At 44.4% G+C, this 20,176-nt stretch overlaps 2 protein-coding genes across 7 annotated transcripts; one reads left to right on the forward strand and one right to left on the reverse strand.

The window, feature by feature from the left end:
* Window positions 1–1,165: 1,165 nt before the first annotated feature.
* Window positions 1,166–5,017, reverse strand: LOC136452324 (LRR receptor kinase SERK2-like). The gene is made up of 4 exons (XM_066452940.1): window positions 4,441–5,017; window positions 3,454–3,714; window positions 2,422–3,360; window positions 1,166–1,893 (listed from the first exon to the last, which is right to left on the reverse strand). Exons 1-4 carry the CDS (start codon window positions 4,895–4,897, stop codon window positions 1,436–1,438), a joined length of 2,115 nt encoding a protein of 704 aa, XP_066309037.1. The 5' UTR covers window positions 4,898–5,017; the 3' UTR covers window positions 1,166–1,435.
* Window positions 5,018–8,732: 3,715 nt separating this feature from the next.
* LOC136452325 (probable inactive beta-glucosidase 33) lies at window positions 8,733–12,223 on the forward strand. 6 transcript variants are annotated; one of them, XM_066452944.1, is made up of 6 exons: window positions 9,119–9,700; window positions 9,804–9,875; window positions 10,306–10,407; window positions 10,542–10,715; window positions 11,181–11,274; window positions 12,052–12,223. In XM_066452944.1, exons 1-4 carry the CDS (start codon window positions 9,640–9,642, stop codon window positions 10,637–10,639), a joined length of 333 nt encoding a protein of 110 aa, XP_066309041.1. In that variant the 5' UTR covers window positions 9,119–9,639; the 3' UTR covers window positions 10,640–10,715; window positions 11,181–11,274; window positions 12,052–12,223. The 6 variants fall into 6 exon arrangements, with proteins under 6 accessions (XP_066309042.1, XP_066309040.1, XP_066309043.1 ...); XM_066452945.1 differs by lacking the exons at window positions 11,181–11,274; window positions 12,052–12,223 and adding an exon at window positions 8,733–8,759 and having other exon boundaries at window positions 9,545–9,700; window positions 10,542–11,154; XM_066452943.1 differs by lacking the exons at window positions 11,181–11,274; window positions 12,052–12,223 and adding an exon at window positions 8,775–9,050 and having other exon boundaries at window positions 9,545–9,700; window positions 10,542–11,154.
* The last annotated feature ends 7,953 nt before the right edge of the window (window positions 12,224–20,176 follow it).

Here is a 20,176-nt window from a genome sequence, read left to right on the forward strand (position 1 = left end):
CGTTTCCATCAGAGACTTGGGATCTCTCCCTCTCTCGCCCGTTTGTAACCCCTACTACGAACTTTTCAGTGCAAATAACACAAGCAGCAGCCACAAACTGGACATATGGACATTCTGCCCGAACCAGTATAAACCTTGTACCTTTTTAGCACACTATCCGGATCAGACGCGTAATAACATAAATTTACTCGTTGGTGTTTACTCGAAACACCGACACTTAGTTTTTGAGATACCCCACATAACCGTTGATACAGTTATGTTAAACACCACATCCTTTGTTTTCACATATGCTCGTCTAGCGACTCGACCTCATATTATTTACTGCTTTAACATTCAGTAAATGCCATTCTTCTACACCAAAAAAAACATCAAGGGTTATCTGACAAAAGGGCATTCTGCCTAATAAGGCGGATACTTACACTAAATACTTGAACATTTGGTCTTATCCATCCTAGCAAAAAGGTGGAACAGATACACTCGCGATTACCGAAATGGTGAAACATCAAGTCAACCAACTTAACAAACAATGGAATTATTTGTTTGATGCTTTTTAGTTGCTACATTACCTGAATTTATAGGTACATTGCCTAGGTTCGGCATTGCATTACTAGTGCCACATGACCTGGTTTTGTAGACCTGCGGCTAACATATGAACCTTACTAGCTCCAAATACTCCATTCCAAAATCCACTATCCTACAAAATAAGCAGTGTCAAATAGCAATGCAGCATCACCTTGGGTGCCGTTCTTTTGGATCAGCAGCGTTCTTGTTCTTCAGTGCTATAATTTTATTGCTTGGTAGAGTCTATTTTGTCCAGCATCTCAGCCTCTAGCACAAAAAGCCCACGACCACCGTGCGCTTTCACGGTCCGTGAGATTTCATCGCCTGACTGCCCCTGTGCGTGATCACAAGCCAGGACTCAAACACGAACAACAAACAAGACAACACAAGAATCTATAGGTGACATGCCTTCCAGGACTCTTGGCTCCTTCCTCCCTGGGATGGTGCCAGCCATTTCACCCCAGGAGGATGCAGCCAAATTGGCACACAGGGTTGCAGGTACACTTGGAGTCACAAGGTCTCCACAAAAAAGTGTTGCCGGAAACGGCTGCATTCACATTCACATTCACCTATTGGTCTACTACCATGTAGAGGCTAGAGCACATCCAAGTCGGCATCCAAACAATGCACGCTTTTCAGAGCGGTGGTAACGACACATCATTAGCGTACAAGATCTCATGATCCTAGGCATGTGCTTCCTAAGATCAGTGATTACTAGCAAATTACTAGAGCCTAGCTCAGATGCTTTCTAAGATCAGTGATTACTGACTGGTGATCCTAGACAGGTAGCTAGGTTACAACAGGCCCATGACACACTGTCAGGCGTGTGACTCCTGCATGAAACAGTTACAGTGGATGGGTGTTTGCACCTCCATCAGATGGTGCCCAGTTCTTGGAGCAGCTCCGCCATCGTCGGCCTCTGGTCCGGGTTCTCGCTGGTACAAGCCAAGCCGATCGTCGCCAGCTTGGCGGCCTCAGACGCCGAGTAATTCCCCTGCAGATTGCCGTCGACGAGCTCATCGACGTTGTCTGGCAGCTGAGTCGTAGTCACCTTCCTCTTGCCGGTGAGCACCTGGAGCACGATGACCCCAAACGCGTAGACGTCGCTCTTCTCTGAGAAGCGGCCCACGGTGGTGTACTCCGGCGCAAGGTACCCCATGGCGGCGCTGGCCTTGAGCGTCGAGAAGACGAGGTCGTCCACGAGGAGCTTGTGCAGGCCGCACCCGGAGATGAGGGGCCTGTACGTGTAGTCCAGCAGGACCTTGTCCGCTGAGATGTTCTGGTGGACGAGAGCGGGCTTGTTCGTCCTTGTGCTGTGCAGATACTCAATTCCTAGAACACAAAAAAGATGCAGAATTCAGACGATTGAAAGTGCTAAAAGTTACCGATATCTCATACTGATACTGTTACTCTGATAAAAGTAGCACAGAAAGTTTTGAGACATGTCATGCAGAGCTTTTCAGTGCAGACAAAAGTTCAGACTTCAGAAATGTGACTATTGCTGCGTCCCTGGCCAGCTCAGTCACTGAAATGTGAGCAACCAGCGCAGCACGGATGAATCGATGTACTGTCCATCCAGTGACTGAACGAATGAATGCGCCCATGCATGACACACACAAACTTGGCAAATTTGTAGAGTCGGTGCCAAATGTTGCATGCATACCATGTGTTTTGAGGCAAAATCTAGTAATCAAGAAGACAACTAGTAGTAGTATGTGAACAAGTGTGAACAGTACTACGTGTGAATCCAGGAAAGATGTGGGCATCAGCAAACCACTAGTGGGGGATCAGTAGTGACACTGCTAACCAACTGATAGCAAGGGAGTGACAGGGTGTGGTGTTCCACTCGAGGGTACCTACCTTTGGCGATGCCCTTGATGATGGAGATCCTCGTGGACCACTCGAGGACACGGCCGCTGCTGCCGCCGGCAGTGTCGGTGTCGGCGTCGGTGTCGGCGTCGGCGTCGACGTCGACGTCGACGTCGAGGAACTGCGACAGGCTGCCGTTGGGTACGAAGTCGTAGACGAGGAAGCACTCCCCGCGCGCCCTGGAGCAGCAGAACCCCCTCAGCGCGACCACATTGTCGTGCCGGAGCTCGGCGAGCAGCCTCAGCCCCCTCAGGAAGTCGGCCTCCTCCTGCCGGCAGCACGTCTTGCCCAGCCGCTTCACTGCCACCGAGGTGCCGTCGCGCAGCGTGCCCCTGTACGTGCCCGCGAGGCCGCCGGCCTTCTTGCCGCGCCTCCCGAGGAGGTTGAGCTCCGAGAAGTAGCGCGTCGCGGACTCCACTTCCTCCGTGCTGATCCGCAGGCTCTGTGCCAGCACATCCTGCGAGAAGAAGCCCAGCCCGCCGCGCGCGTCGGCCAGCGGGTCCCAGGCGTTGGAGTACTCGAGGCTCGCCAGCGCCGACGACGCGCTCTTGCGAGCCGACGGCGACGCCTTCGCCGCCGAAGGCGCGGCCTCGGTGCTGCACCGGCCGCCGGAGATCGAAGACGGCGAGCCCCCAGCGACCCTCTGCCGGCGCCACCGGCGCCACGAGAGCGCGAACAGGCCGACCCCCGTGGCCGCCAGGAGGGCCACGGCGGCGACAACCACTGCCGCAAGCGCCCTGGTAGACGGCGCGCGCCCGTCGCCGCCGGAGAAGGACGTGACCTGCGGCGCGATGCCTGCGCTGAAGGGCTGGGGCCTGTCGGGGTCGATGAGGTCCGCCGGGGTGCACGGGCGGAGCGCGGGCAGCCCGGCGCCGCACAGGTCGCTGTTGTTCCCGTACTGGAAGCCGGCCTGCAACTTGGCGGCCAGTTCTTGGGACGAAACAAGTAGAAAACCAATCAGCATTACTGCTCTCAAGAGTCAAGAATCGATCGATGCAGACTAATGGAGGACGGAGGCATTACCGGCAGGCACGCTGCCGGTGAGCGAGTTGTTCCTGACGTCGAGCGCGACGAGGCGGGGCAGCTGCGCGAGCCTGACGGGGATGGAGCCGAAGAGGGCGTTGAAGCTGAGGTCCAGGCGCGCGAGCAGCGGCAGGTCGCCGAGGCTGGCCGGGATGGCGCCGTTGAGGCGGTTGGACTGCAGGGCCAGCACGGTGAGCCTGCTGAGGTTGCCCAGCTGCGTGGGGATGCTCCCGGTGAGCTGGTTGTAGCAGAGCTGCACCACTGCACGGCCATGGACACATCAACATCAGCAGCATTAACAAAAACCGTCCGATTGGGGGCAGTACTGATTTGGTATGATCGTATGAGACCTTGTTGAGTTGGGTGAAGTTTGCGATTTTGTTTACCTAAGCATTTTCGTTTTTATTTAGCAATTAGTATTCAATCATGGACTAATTAGGTTCAAAATGTTCGTCTCGTGATTTTCAACTAAACTGTGCAATTAGTAAGATTCAATATGAGTGCTACCGTAGCACTTTTTGGGAAAAGTTTTTGAAACTAAACATGGCCTGAGTAGAGGGGTAGCAAAAATGGGAGTAAATCTGAAAGGAAATGTTGGCTATGAGCCAAGAAATGTTGCAATCTGAGCAACAGGAGCTGCTTCTTGCTTGGTTGCGACTTGGGACGGCAACATGACCTCTTCCAAAAATTCAACGGATACATGGTACGAGTAGTTAGGTAAAGCCGCATTTTAGTTTTTGATTTGATTGACTTGGAGTGGAGAAACGCCAAGCAAGTCGACCGAAAACGAATTAAAAACACAGGGAGGGAAGCGAGCGAACCAATCATCGATCCGAGGAGCAACTGCAACGCAGGCAGAGTCCACGGCGCGGCCACATGCATGCCGAGGCGAGTCAGCGAGCGTGCGGCACGAGCAGGGTGGCGATGAAGGTTCCGAGGAATCTCGACGCGCATCTGACTAGATAGAGGTAGAGGTAGAGGCAGTACCTTGCAGTGACGCCATGGCGCCGATCTCCGGTGGGATGGGCCCCGAGAAGTTGTTGACGTCGAGGTAGAGGTCGGTGAGCGCTGCGAGCGCCGCCAGCTCCCGCGGGATGCCTCCGCGGAGCGCGTTGTAGTGGAGGTAGAGGCCGGTGAGGGAGCGGAGCCCCGCGACGGCGGGCGGGAGCGTGCCGGCGAGCCCCTTCCCCTGCAGCGAGACGTTGGCGACGGCGCCGCGGGCGTCGCACGCGACGCCCTCGAACCCCCCCGACGGCGGCGGCGCGCAGGGGTCGCGGCCGGGAGCCCACGACGGGAGCAGGCGACCCGTCAGGTCCAGCGCGGCCCCCAGCGCCAGCAGCGCGCGCACCTCGCCGTCGTCCGCCGCGCGCGCCACCTGGCCCGGGCCCAGGGTGAGGAGGAGGAGGAGGGAGGCGGCGAGCGCGACGAGGCGGGCGGAGGCCATCGCCCCCCGCGGCGCGCGCCCGGCCTGTTGCGCGTGTGAGCTGGGACGGACAGGGACAGGCCGGCGCGTGGTGCTTGGTGCGGATGGGCGAGGAGGGAGAGGAGAGGGAGACAAGGCGAGGGCGTCCGGGCGCGGGCGCGTGCAGGTGTGAGGGCTTCGAGGAATGGAATGGCTGAATGGGCGCAGGCAGAGGCAGGCAGCTGACCTGAACGGAGCTGAGTGGGAGCGGTACGCTTATAAACCGTACTGTCAGCATACCGTGGCGGGCTGGCGGCCCCCGAGCCGAGAGGAGCGGTCGGGTCAGCCGTGAGCGTTACCGTGAGCGTATGGAGCTGTGGGGCTTGCATGTCAGTGGGTGTTTGCTGCTCCGCTGGGACAAGAGTTTGGCACGAGCGAGCAGTGTACGTACGGATACGTGACAAGTACCCACCACAGCCTTGTGCCATTGCATGTGAGGCTGTGTTTAGTTCCCAAAATTATTTCCTAAAAAGTGTTATAGTAGCCATTACATCGAATCTTGTGATACGTGCATGGAGCATTAAATATAGACGAAAAAAACCAATTGCACAGTTTGATTGGAAATCGCGAGACGAACGTTTTGAGCCTAATTAGTCCATGATTGAACACTAAGTATCAAATAAAAACGAAAGTGTTACCGTAGCTAAATTCTCAAATTTCACAAACTAAACAAAGCCTGAATATGTGATGCGACCAATGCAAAAGTTAAAATAGGGTACCTTCTGTTTTGTATTTCCCGGGCTGGCCACGGTTCATCTTGATTTAATAATAATAAATAAAGGTGTGTTTAGAATCGTTTAAAATCAAATTGCCGGTTGTCCCACCTCGAGAATCAAGAAAATCGTGCCAAACACCCCAACTATAATCAATGATTTTTTTTTTCCATCGCCGGAGACACATAGACCTCGAGATTGAACTAGCGCCCGCTTCTTCTCTACCACGGGGACGCGGCGCGGACGCCGTGGTACAAATACCACACCGCACCATGGCTAGGACGCGGACCCAAACACGCCCCCAAAGTCTTCAACTTCCGGTCAACTACGTGGAGTTCGATTCAATTACCGCCCAAAGAAGGTATCGGTGCATTACCACACTCGCAGGCTCACATTTCGTTGGTCCCTAACTCGTAACTGGAGAGATTAGCGAACAAAATCAAATAAAGCCAGGGATGAAAGTATGTTTGTGAGGGTGGGCCAAGAGGTTAACAACGACCCATGGCAGCAAGCTGCACCGTCTAAACTATGCTATGACGTCGCAGCGTTTAGCGACGAATCCAATATATGTCGTGTCGCTGCATGCAGCTTGTGTCCGAGAATCCGACTTGGAATGCCAAACCTTTGTTGCATTTTGCCTGCGACGTTTGGGGACTGGGGTTTGGCATTGCCAAAGCTGAGCTATCATTATTGAGGTGGTGTTTAGATCCAGGGCGTAAAGTTTTAGGATGTCCGGTGTTCGGATACTAATAAAAAAATAAATTACAGAATTTGTCCGTAAACCGCGAGATGAATTTATTAAGCCTAATTAATCCGCTATTAACGCATGTATTACTGTAGCATTTGTGTTGTCAAATCATGAACTAATTAGACTTAAAAGATTCGTCTCACAAAGTAGTCGCAATCTGTGTAATTAGATATTTTTAGTTTATATTTAATACTCTATACATGTGTCTAAATATTCGATTTGATATGGTATAAAGTTTTAACGGAGGAACTAAACGAGGGCTAAATTGACGAGGAGCCGGGCGTCACGCTGCAACAGCGGTTTCAGTGCACATCAAACCCGTCGGGAACTAGTCAGAACGCAGGGCCGGCCGACACTGTGAAGGCCTCAAACTAAAATCTAATCATCATCCATGGGGCATCTTTACTATAATGGACCGATCAAAATTATATTGATCGCCCAGTAAAATGTTACCTATGGAGAACCTCCAATCATTATACACTCAGAAAAATACATACATAAATTTATCTTCATTAAAATAAAAGGCTCATAAAATATCTAAACTAAATCCATGACCATGATTCATGTGGGATGCCAGTCTTCTCACCCATCAGTACCCCGCGCGCACTCTGCCTCACACGTGCACCTTCAAACGTGCCCCACGCACAAGCAGGGATCGAAGGCTGCAAGCACGGAATAAAACAAAAAGAAAACGTCGCGCGAGCAGCCGTTGATCCCGCTGCCGCTGCTGTGGACCCGGCCGCCTCCTCCCTCCGCGCACGCCTCGCCGACGCCGAGGCCGATGCCGCTGCATCCCGCCTGTGTCGCATAGCCATTGCGCTAGCCCGTCTCCCGGCGTCGCCGACCCACCTCCCAACATAACGCCGGAGTGTGGCCGCGTGCGGAGGCTGCTGCTACCGGGCCGGCCAAGCAGCCATCGTCGGCCCATAGCCATCTTGCTCGCCCTTCGCTTGCCTCCCTCTCCCGCCGCCGCCCCCAACGATGCGTGGTCTCCTTCGACACACCGGTAACAACCATGCCCCGTCCTTTCCTGTTCCCCAACTCCAACTCGATTCGTTAGGGTTCGAGTTTAAGGCGACTTGGATTTGTGTGCTTGCATGTGTGCAGAGGCAAGGGCGCCAGGCTAGGCCGCCTCCCCTGACTGCGAGCACCTAGGCCGGCCAGGCTCCACGCGTCCAGCAGCCGTCGCCAAGGTCCTCTCTCCGTCCGTGCCTCCAACGCCTGCTTCAGCTCCGCCGACCCTCTCGCCGAGCACACCACCAGGCTGACACGCAGCACCACCAGACGCGACAGAGAGTCACCCCGCTGCCCAGCCCTGCTCGCTATGGAGGCGTGCACGGCTCATCTTCACCGGTGGCGGATCCAGGATTTCAGTCATGGGGGTACGGACCTAAGTGACACAATTCGCTAATGATATAAACGATCTAAGTGATGCAGTTCACTAAGAGCAACTCCAAAAGACTGTATATCTTTCATATGATTTATAGAAAAGCTGGCGGAGTGTACAGAGATATAGAAAGCGTTTTTCATAAAATAACTCTCCAAATGATGATTTAGAGAGTAAATTTTACCAAGACTATTGGAGATCGATGCTCTAAGGATACAATTAACCAACATTCATCTAGGAGTATACAGATATAGTCATTGCCAAGGTCTTCATAAGCATATTAGTTTCTTGCTGACTCAGGGTAGACCAAGAAATCTTTTCAGCTTTTTTGTTTGGCTGGTTCGTATCATTGCTGGTTCGTGAAAAAGTACTGCTGGCTGGTTTGTGTGAGAGAAAAATATTGTTCTGGCTGAAAATTTACGATCGTTTACGACAAGCCACAGCCAAACGAACAGACTATTTGTGCTTTGTATATAGAGTAATATATTAAAAATGCTAGATCATTGTTTCTGTTAATACCACAATGTTCTACAAAAGTAAAATTATTTATTTGTCGAGTAATCTACAGATGACTTTTCTTTCCAAAAATTGTCTGATTATCAAACAAAATCAAGACTCAAACTTCACGAATTAAAACTATAATGATGGTTTGGAAGGAAAAAGAGTCAACTTTTCCACAAAAAAAAAACTGTCCAATTAATTCATTTTCATACTTATCTTTTTTTTAGCAAAGCTCGTTCGTATTTATCTTATACTTGTGTTTGTGCAGAGGTTAACTTTGGATTCCCAGGCTTTAGAAGAAAGAGCTATAGTCCATCATCTTAGATGAGTACTTGAGCTCAAGAATTTGTTATTTGATAATGTTTTACATAATTAAATATTATAGGTACATATACTTAGTGTTTCTACAGAATTTTTTGGGGTACAGCTGTACCCCCATGCACCTATACTACATCCGCCATTCTTCACGCCGCCGCCATATGTAAACTTTCATTGGTAAGCTCACCACATGGCCCATGCCCACCTTCCCTTTTGGTTTTTGCGCCTCTTCCCCGTCTCTATTCTGCCCGCCTGATGTAGCGGACCGGCGCTCATTGTGATTACAGCCCTGATGCTCTCTATTTTGGTGAAGTGCATGCACCAAGGTTATATAGCCTGCAAGGCGTTTGATAGAATGCTCACAAAGCAGACTTGGGGCAATAATGTGTTAATTAGAGGATAGTGATTGTCTAGTGTAGCCCCTTTATTCTAACCGCATCAAGAGCAGACCTCTCGATCATATGCCAGGTCAGATCCCCCCCCCCCCCCCCCCCCCCCCCCTTATTTAATGGTTGATTTAGTCTGTAATGGCTGCACAAGATAGCTGATGAGAGGAGATGACTCCTCCATGACCTCAAAATTTGCCAATAAATTTGTTCATACATATATGTTTTGAAAAACACTATTAATTTGCCTCTAAATCTGGTCTCAATATTATATTTGTGCACCATGTAGAATTTTTTTTGAAATGCAGCTTCACACCGTGATTACTGAAGGAGCAGGATTGCGGGGTCATGGTTGATCAAGTCAGATGTTTGTTGTCCATCTCATTTGTAGATTGTTTCCCTTTTACCAATGTGAATGTCAAATTATTAGTAGATACAATAAAAGATGGTAGTCTGATAGAAAATTGGTTATTGCGTATTAACAAAAAAGTCCAGAATGCTGGTCCAATAGCTGTGTAAAACATATATTACTGACACACTTCACTCATGAGGGTGCATCGTTCCACATGATTACAGTAGGCAGTATCACCATTACAAGGTCTGAGGAAGTACCAGCATAATCTTAAAGGCAAGTATCAAAAATATTTTCTTGTCAGGAAGATGTGAAGCTTATGCATGAGATGGGTTTAGATGCTTACATATTCTCCATTGCTTGGCCAAGGCTGATTGCAGGTAGGTAAAATTGCAGTAGCAAGTTTTCCCTTTTTTACAAAAAAAAAACAATTTTGCATCTGAATGTATGTATTCCTAAAAAAAATGTGATGTCCTTGTGTAGATGGAGGAGGAAAGATCAACCCAAAAGGCTTGGAATACTACAACAATATCATAGATGAACTGATACTACGTGGTAAGGCGATGCAACTTTACTTTGTCGTAAGATTGAAGTACTGACCCGTGACCCCAAGCATTATTGACTTGTCATAGCTTCTTAATTTTTCTCTGAAAAAAAAATCGACTTGCTGTCCTTTTATTCCTGAACAAACTGGCTCCATTCTTCCTATCATGTATGTAGGGATTCATCCTCATGCCACCATCTATCATTTCGATCTTCCTCAGGTCCTTCAGAATGAATACAGTGGATTTCTCAGCCCTAGAGTCATGTAAGTGCTGAACGAGAAGCCTCCTTCAGCACCACAAAAAAGTGCATATATTTTGACCTAAAAGTTGCTTCTACCATGTTTTGCAGAGAAGAAATCCTCGCTTTTGTAGAAGTCTGCTTCAGGAACTTTGGGGACAAAGTGAAGCAATTCTGATGTCAATTGCAATTTTCTTTTCAGGAATGACGGTGCGGGTGCGAAACATCTCAGATCTGGTGACTGAGCGGGAGGTGCGCGAGTTCTTCTCCTTTTCCGGCCAAATCAAGCACGTCGAATCAGATTGTGAGCGCCTCTTGATTTCTTTCTCTATTTGTTGTGCCTCTTGTTTTTTTTATGTTTTAGTTGTGCTTTTCCCCCCTTTTCGATTTGTATTTTGAACTGCATTGTGATTTTGGCATCTGGTTGGTGGTTGTAAGCGATACAATGGCGTCGGGGAGGACTGCCTATGTCACATTCAAAGATCCCAAGGCTCTCGAGATTGCGCTTCACCTGTCAGTATGGATACAAATTATGATGGGCGATATCCAGCTGCTTCGCTGGGCTCAAACTCAGTTCCTTCAGCAACAAGGAGGATGAGATTACCTATAACTGTAAGCAGATCATCTCCGCCTGATGTGTCACCCAGATCATCAGGCACAAGAAATAGGTGTAGTCATTACCGTTTCTTCTAGAAATAAATAATTATGTACTTCTCCCCTTATTACTAAGCTTATACTAGAAAAAACATTATGTAAGTGTAAGTTAGTCCATGCTGGAAGTGGAAGTAGTTGGTTTCTGGATACTTGGTTGCAACATTTATGTTGGTTGCAAGAAGAAGGTAATATTAGCTTCTGTTTGAGAATATTGAAAAGGGACTGCTACTTGAAATTTGATGACGATGTTTCCAACCAACATTGACTTTTCAGTATCAGTGACACATTTTATTAATGGAAGCGTAAATTTCTCTCTATAGTTTATGTCACCAAAAACAATTATAAGTATTGTTTCCTGTAGCCCATGGTGTTCGCAAGCACATCTAAGCTGAATAACCATCAGTTTGTTGGATTCCTTTGCAGGAGTTAAGGCTCGTAAACTGATTTTTTTTGTACAAAACTGGTACATAAAAATAATCCCATTTGGCTGGAAAAAGTTGAAGCCTAAATTAATCGAGTAAGTTTTCTCTTGTACGGATTCTATTTCAAAATAATATCCAATAAATCTCTACTATGTTACAAGCTTTAAGACTGAAGAATATTTATATTTTCATATATGGTTTTCTATGTTACAAGCCTAATCCTGTGTTCCAAGCTTTAAGACCGAAGGAATATTTATATTTTCATATATGGTTTTCTATGTTACAAGGGTAATGCGGATATAATATTGATCTCTCTTTCGAGTGCTTCCTTGCTGATTCAACTGTGGTGAAGATAATATTTACTGGTTTTTTATTTAAAATCAGAAAAGGGAGACCTTGATTCTCATTTGACATATCCTGTTCAATTTTATCAAATGTTTCTTCCATGTCAAAGCGGCAGAAATCCTTTAACAAATATAATGAATTCTATATAAGATAAAGCTGTATGTGAGTTACTGAATCAATATATATTTAGGTGGGGATTCAATCCCCCCGGTGACAGTTAAAAAAAAAAGTTACTGAATCAATCTTATATATGTCAGTTGACAAGGATCTTTGCACAACATAAAACATGACTTTTTTATGCCTCATGTTGCTGGTGTAAGTATTTCAATATGAAGATCTACATGATGCCAGTAGCTCTATCTAGAGGCTGATAACAAGCATGATCTAGATGATCTTCTCATTGTAGGTGCGCTATTGGCACGACAGTCATTGGCATTATACATGGACTATATATGAAAGAAAATGCTACTGGCAAAATATATATTTGCTGTGTTGCTGAACTCAGTTTTTGGTTGGTTTGTTTGCAGGAAAATATGTTTTTGGGGCAAATGAAATATTCATGCATTACAACAAGAGAGAAAGATCAAGAGCTAACTGCCTGACTCTTGTGAGATGAAACGAACTAGGGAATAGCTCTTGTTTTGTCCAAGCTCAAAATTGCAAGAAATGCTTATTATTCAAAGGAAAACATCAACTCATCATGTACCATATGCAAATTATTATGGTTGTCAAGCAAAAAAGATTATTGGTGACCACTGATTCATTTCGAAAACATGTTACTATTTATTTTCATGCTTTTTTTATTGCGTTTATTATTTTCTGCTCTCCTGTGACGTTATGTGATGGAATTTTATATATGTCCGTAGCAATGCATGGGCAATCAACTAGCAAATCATAAATTAGATAATTGATGCGAGACATGACTTTATTATGCATTGTTATGCATAAGTGTTTTTCGGATTATATACATGGTCATATATAATTACATGAAACTTAAACTATGAAAAAATATCGTCGTTTGGTTTTTTATGTGCATCCTATAATAAATTTGTGGCGTTAACACGGGCACTATACGAGTGGATACTAGTTGTAGTACCATACACTGTACATACAACAAGACTACTACTCAGAGCAAAAAAAACAGAAGTGATTACAACACCACCGGATGCTCTCTACTGTAGTATTTCCCTTGACCTACTTTGCGTACGTACGCATGCAAACGGCCTGTTCGCTGGTTGGTTTCTGGGCTGGTTTGGGCTGGCGGGTACTGGTTTGTTGTGAGAGGAAAATACTATTGACTGGCTGGTTTGGGCTAGCTGAAACCAACAAGCGAACAAGGTGAAAGAGTCATATGGAACTGCAGTTTGCTGACTCATCATTCATGTCATTATTCGGCCTCACACAGAAAACAATGAAAAAGTTTTAAAAAATCCATTAGCACTCACGTGCCATCCTCTAACATTTTCCTGCATAATCTCCACTCTCTCTGGCTCTCTCTACTGGTCAGGACGAAGAATCATGGATTGTGGTCGGTGGAGAGGGATGCCACCTTTTTTTTTTTTAGAATGGAGAGGGATGCCACATTGGCATGCTACGTAAGCAAGTTCTCACTCCAGTCACAAATAAGTGAGGTTTAGTGAATAAAATTCTAGACATTAACTACAAAATAGCTTTCTCATGTCATGTTGAGTTCAAATATTTGAAAGCGATACACGTAGACTTATTGCCTTAACATAGTTTCATAATATATATAATATTTATAGATGTATTCCACTAAAACTTCACAGCCAAAATTTTAGGATTGACTTTCGGCTACCTTAAAATAGCACTTTTTCATGACCAGAAAATAGTGTGCTGTGCTGATTACTATGATCCATGCCTATGATGGGCGGGGACTGGGATTACAGGGGCTAAAACAACCGAGTATGGATATAACTAGCATTTAAAATACTTCGTCTTAAAACATAAGAGATAGAAGCATATGTATTTTGTTCTAAATCATAAGGGATTCTACGTGGCTTAATTTCCATATCGTTTATTAATGCCAAATCTTAGCCTTCTGTCAATGACTTAGCACCGGTTAATGGTATTCTGATGTCAATTCTTTCATGGAGAGGAATTGGTCAATTAGTCCTTAAATTTCTCCAATCAAGTGCCAATTAAATAGATGAGATTGTGTTTTAATTAGAGGCACATGTGACCTTTCTCAACTCTCTTAATATGTTCTACAATCCTGAGATCTTATTTCTGTACGGAGGGAGAATGCCATTACAAAGGTTTAAATAAGGTTGGTGTTGTGCAATTGTAATTTTCTTCACCTCTGACATATACTCCATCCGTTTAAAATTGTAACTCATTTAAATTTTGTCTTAAGGGCCTGTTTGTTTGAGCCTTTGTTGGCTTCTGCTGTCTAGAAACCAAATGTTGAAACAGAAATGTCCTAATTATTGAGCAGGATTTTGAAAAAACTCAATAGCATATTCTAAGGAGTTTTCTGGCTTTTGAGGTGCTAAGAAGCTAAAAGTTTATTACAAAAGCCAATAGAAAAAAAATCCAAAAGCCAGAAGTCAAAAGCCAAAAAGCTAGCTTTCAAGCCAAAAGCCAGACAACTGCAATTCAAACAAACATGGCTGTTGGTATATTTAAACGCACACAGATAAATCTGCAAGCGCACGGAAACCGATGTAGCACTTCACTAAAAAGTATTCTAGAATATCAAACTCAAGGAAACGTGTATGAAATTAATTAAGTCTAACTTAGCCCAGAGGAGCAACAAGGATTAAGATAAATAGGAGCGTAGAGAGGATTATTAGGGTTTTCTAGTTCTAATTTCGGTAAGTTATGTCTTCTACTGTTCAAATGGGGATATTACTAAGGAGAAATACAGGCAGAGTATGTTTTCCTATAGTAACCAGATCCTGCTTGGCCTATAGACGGGAGATGGTCTACAAAGAACTTAACAAGGCTTTTATAGTCACCCTTGCGATCTACCACCGATCCAAAATGTAGGGTACATCTATGAGTAACTGAGTCTAAGCACCACGTTTACACTATGAATACTACTCTAACCCAAGAGTGACAAGGATTAAAGTACTCATAAAGAGTCGTAAACCTGATGAACAATATAAACATGATACTTGAATCAGAAGTTGATTATCATAGAAATCTCATAAGTAAGCTCAAATAGAACTTGATTCCGCCACATACAAGTCATAGAGAGAGCACCGACAGGCCGGTACTTCCTCCAAAACTCTACCCTCACTCTCTATCTCACTATTTCTAATTATAAAGACTAGATCTTAACTTGGAGAACTAATCTTCTCTTGATTACTGGCTCTGATCCTGATGATGAGGATAGGAATTGTGGCTTAGGGTTTCTGAATATCAGGATCTGCTCTGCTGGAGGAGGTACATGGGCATATATATAGGGGGTACATCAATTTTAGACCCTCGGATCAAACCGACCTTGAGCAACGACGTAGATTTGATCTTTAAGGCGGTGGAGAACCGACATTCGAAGGAGGGGCTGACACGTGGGGCCGACACGTGGGGCCCATAGGTTGGCTGGCTTACAGGTGGGGTCGGTCAGCCCCACATGTCAGTGGCTCGGTCTTGTTGCGGTGGTTTGCCTTCTGGAGTGTTCTAGAGTCTTCCTAAGTCGGTTTTGTTGCGGATAACTGTGATTTTATTTGACGAATAGGTCCTTTTTGATGATTTTCTGATTAAATCCTCCTGCAGTCATAGATTCACCAAAACTCATAGAATTTGTTAATTTAAACCCCTAATCCTATGTTAGTGATCCATTTTAATCATTTATGTAGGGTATATTGATGGTTTATGATTGACATTAACTACCGTCAGCAAGCTCCATCACACTTAGGCTTTTACTCATCCTCGATAAAAGGATAGATTACTTTAGACATAACCTTGGGACAAGACATCAACATAAAATGTTTCCCAGTCATACATGATCTGCAGGATTCAAAGTTTCTACCATGAAACTTTGGGCGGTTGAAGAACAGAACAGCTAAAACAGATCACCATCTTCCTTCGATCTAGTCAATTAGAGAAACATTTTAAGATTTTTAAAAACAAAACATAGCTTACCTTCTCCTTTTGCGGTACTCTCAAATCACTCAATATATGTGGTATTTTTTATCCTCACCAAGGCATAGATAATTTTGCCTTCTTTTTACCTATTTCTAAAAGTTTATGTGGAGCTCAGGTAGGAATAAATATAAAATCATACTTGCATTGCATATATTGTAAAGTCAAAACAAGGATCCTAGGAGAAAACTATCATACTCTTAGAGCAAGATGTGCATGTGTGTGGATGAATATATATATATATATATATATATATATATATATATGGTGGCTAACCTAATTCTACTATGCTCATTGAAACATATCCCTCTTGTTGAGACTTGAAATACTTTGCAAGAGCAGGGGCTATCTTTCTTTTCTCTCTTTTTTTTCTCAAGCGAGCAACTGTGTACCCATTGTCTTCAATATCTCGAACACTTTTTTGTCCATTTTTTTCAACACTTGTCTTTTCTCTTTTTTTTTACTTTTGCATATCCCATGCCTCTCTTCTACAACAAAACTTTTCAAGAGAGATATTTACAAAAACTTGGAGCATTTATTCAGTAAAATCCTAATAAACATGTTTTTGTGTCTATTCCCAGTGTAGGAGTAGAACATTTTTGGGTGGATTGAAAGCATGTTTTTGTGTACTCCTAGTGTAGAAGCAGCAGATATATGTGGAGTGTATGTGATTTTGATCTTGAGTGCATGACAAGTTTCTCAACAAGGGTCACAAGGCTTGACCAAACTTAATACAATGCCAAGTAGTATATGTAGAAGGTTTTCCTAGTCTAATATACTATGTATGGCTCTGGTGAGACATTGCTTTACCACAAAGAAAAGGTATAGCTATTCTTTTAACTTTCTAAAATAAAATTCTCCAATAATGAGACATCAAGAATCAAGTTCTCATTATTCTACTATATCTCATTCCACAACAACTTAAGTAACACGGGGTCCCTACCAATAAGTTCCCAATAGTAGCAAGACTTCTAGGAAAAGTATTATGTGAATCTATCCTTCAAGTCATGACTGAAATAATCTTCTCATATGTTTTAAAGTTGTTTATTAAAGGATTTTCAATTCGGTTCAAAATAGAAAGCAAGATAGGTAAAAATTGATTATACGAGACACAAACCTGACCATGGACGAAGCATGGCATGAGAGGGTGCTGGGTTGGGCTAGTCGGACCATGTAGGAGGTCGGGCGCCCACTCTGGGGCTCGCTCGAGTCTAGCTTTGTCATACGTGGTCCTTGCGTTGATGCTTTCTAAAATTCATGATTTTCGTGATAGAATCTTGTTTTGTTGTCGCGGTGTCCTTCCCCCAACACGTGTTTCCTATTTACCTTTATGCACAACATGTGGCGACAAACACATATCCAAAAAGTAGAGAGCAGATAATAGTAACCAAATTCCATTGATATCATTTAAGGCATTTTTATTACAATCTCAAACTAAGCAAACTTTAACTAACACAATATCTGGCTAACACGAGCTAACATGATCTTTAAACTAAATGAACTAAACAGCTAAGCGTGTCTTATCAATCAACATCCTAACTCTCACTTATTATACTTGTCCTTATTGACAACATAATGGCGTAAGATAGTGAGTTCGTATTCTAAATCCTTGCGATAGATATGCTCTTGGTCAATCCTATGCTACAAAGCATGGGTGGTCTGGGTAAGATCTTGCATCTTGTTGTGGAGCATTGCAATGGTCATCCACTAGTGCTTCTCTTCATTCTCTTGAGAAGGTGGTGGTGCTCCCTTCTTCTTCTCTTTAGGCGGCGTAACCTTGACTCGCTCGGGTGTAGCCCGGACACCATCAATGGTCACACGATTCATGATCGTCTTGTACTTGGCATAGGTGACATCTCCAAACTTGTTGGTCTACACCACCGTCAACGTCTTGTTCAGCTTGGGTGTAAGAAGGTTGATCTCCTTGGGCACCATGATCGGCTTTGGCGCATCGAGTTGACCGAACAGAGGCTCCCACTGGCATGGCTTGTCTTCCAAAAGTAGACGAGACGGCGGCAGAGCGATCACCGGACGACAAACAACTTGGGCGAAATAGGACTGATTTGAGGGGACTAGAGCTATCTCTATCATTGGAACGATGCTCAACACTAAAGCTTCTTTGGGCTTCTTGTTGAGGTCAACTCCGAAGGGGACGATCTCTCTTTTGGCCATTGGAACTTAGGAGGAGGAAAGCTTCTACGCTACTGGAGATGAAAGGCTTGTTGGGATGGCTTTGGAGGCTAGCAGGGGCTTCTTTATATAGGGGTAAGATACGGGCAACAAGGATCAAGATCTATCCATAATGGCTCTCGTAATCATAGATGATCAAATGACTCGAAAATCTAGAGAATTCTACTGGATAGTTATCGAATATTCATGAGAGAATTGAATGGGGACAAGGAGACTGACAGGTGGGCCGAGCGGCCCAGTAGTAGGCTAGCCAGCCTCTCCTAGTGTCGCCTCATGGCCATCTTTTTTGTTACACCTCCTAACGCTTATCTAATCCAAAAAAATCTATTTTCACATTATGAATCATAAAAGGGAGGACAGAGATAAATATTTATGGTAAAATAATAAATTCTATTTCATCTGAATCCTCAAGGGTTTTTTAGGTTCTAGAAAGATCTTGAGATGATTACCATTTACCTTGAATAACGTACCTTCATCATTTTTAAGTGTTACCGCTCTATGCGACGAAGTGCATATGACTTTGAATGGTCCTTCCCATTTGCTCCGAAGTTTCCCATGCCTGAATAATTTCACCCTAGAATTAGAAAGTAATACCTTATCTCCTAGGGAGAATTCCTTCTTCTTGATCCTCATATCGTGCCATCTCTTCATTCTCTCCTTGTATATCTTGCCGTTGTGATAAGCTTTTTCACGCCATTCATCAAGCTCAAAGAGTTGCATCTTCCTCTTTGTTCTTGCAGATTCCAAGTCCATGTTCCATCATTTGATAGCCCAGTGTGCCTTAATTCTAGCTCAACGGGTAGATGACATGTCTTCATGTAAATAAGTTGATACGGTGTCATTCCAAGAGGTGTTTTATAGGCTGTGCGGTAGGCCCATAACATATTAGGTAGTCTATCCTTCAATGCAGTCCCCATCTCATTGACCGTCTTCTATACAATATTCTAGATTTGTTTGTTTGATGTTTTTGCTTGGCCACATGTCTGAGGGTGATATAGAGTTGCGATGTTGTGATGGATCCCATGCTTTGACAAGTACTTGCGAAAGTTCTTGTCAATGAAGTGAGTGCCTCCATCACTAATCACCATTCTTAGAACACCAAAATGTGGAAATATTGTTTCTTCAAACATCCTCTTGGAGCTCTTAGCATCAACAACTCTACATGGCATAGCTTCAACCCACCTGGAAACATAGTCAACTGCCACCAAGATGTACTCACAATTCTTCGACTTTGGAAATAGTCTCAAGTAGTCAATACCCCAGACATCAAAAAGTTCGATCTAGAGGTTGTTGGTGAGTGGCATGACATCTCTCAAATTGATGTTTTCGTGCCTCTGACATGAACCACACCTTCAAATAAAATCCTTCATGTCTTCATACATGGTTGGTCAGATAAATCCACTTTTCCAGATCTTTGCATGAGTACGGAATGCACCATAATGTCCTCCATATGGTGATGAGTGGCATCGTTCTATGATCTTGAAGCCTTCTTCTACTGGTACACACCTCTTGAGTAGACCATCAGAGTAGACTCTGTAGGGGTACCACTCATCCTATATGTGGAGATGACTTTCATATATGAGCTTCCTTTTGTTCTCCCCTGGTGGTACATAACCCGCAACCATAAAATTGACAATATTCATGTACCAGGGGTCGGATCTCGTGATCTTGAAGAGCATGTCATCCCGTAGAGAATCATTGATGGATAATTCATGTGGATTCTCAAATTGCATTCTAGACAAACGATCGGCAACAGAATTTTCTACTCCCTTTTATCTTTTATTTCTAAATCAAATTCTTGGAGTAACAAAATCCATCTTATAAGTCAGGGTTTAGCATGTTTCTTAGTGAGCAAGTATTTCAAAGCAGCATGATCAGTGTAAACAATCACCTTAGCTCCTACTAAGTAAGATCTAAATTTGTCTATAGCAAAAACAACAACCAGGAGTTCTTTTTCAGTTGTTGCATAATTAAGTTGAGGTCATGTCAGAGTTTTACTAGCATAGGCAATTTGCATGATGCTTCTTATCTTTTGTTTGTCCCAAAACTACCCTCACAACATAATCACTTGCATCACACATAATTTCAAAAGTTAAAGACCAATCAGGGGGTTGAGTGATTGGTGTAGAGATGAGCGCTTTCTTAAGAATTTCAAAAGATTTCAAGCATGCATCATCAAATTCAACGGGAACATCCTTGGCCAAAAGATTTGTAAGTGGTCTAGCAATATGTGAAAAATCTTTTATGAAATGGCGGTAAAACCCCACATGACCAAGAAAACTACGGATCCCTTTGATATTTTTAAGTGGAGGTAACTGTTCAATTACTTCTATTTTAGCTCTATCTATCTCAATC

This window comes from Miscanthus floridulus, chromosome 5 (assembly GCF_019320115.1).
Source record: "Miscanthus floridulus cultivar M001 chromosome 5, ASM1932011v1, whole genome shotgun sequence".
Lineage (NCBI taxonomy): Eukaryota > Viridiplantae > Streptophyta > Magnoliopsida > Poales > Poaceae > Miscanthus > Miscanthus floridulus.

Bases quoted from the DNA above. Each gene is read 5' to 3' on its own strand.
- LOC136452324 (XM_066452940.1), bottom strand. From the start codon at position 4,897: ATGGCCTCCGCCCGCCTCGTCGCGCTCGCCGCCTCCCTCCTCCTCCTC. The intron at 3,715-4,440 runs GTACTGCCTCTA...ATGGCCGTGCAG, and splicing joins CGCCATGGCGTCACTGCAAG to TGGTGCAGCTCTGCTACAAC. The intron at 1,894-2,421 runs GTAGGTACCCTC...TTTGTGTTCTAG, and splicing joins CATCAAGGGCATCGCCAAAG to GAATTGAGTATCTGCACAGC.
- LOC136452325 (XM_066452945.1), top strand. From the start codon at position 9,640: ATGCATGAGATGGGTTTAGATGCTTACATATTCTCCATTGCTTGGCCA. The intron at 9,701-9,803 runs GTAGGTAAAATT...GTCCTTGTGTAG, and splicing joins TTGGCCAAGGCTGATTGCAG to ATGGAGGAGGAAAGATCAAC. The intron at 10,408-10,541 runs GTGAGCGCCTCT...GGTGGTTGTAAG, and splicing joins CAAGCACGTCGAATCAGATT to CGATACAATGGCGTCGGGGA.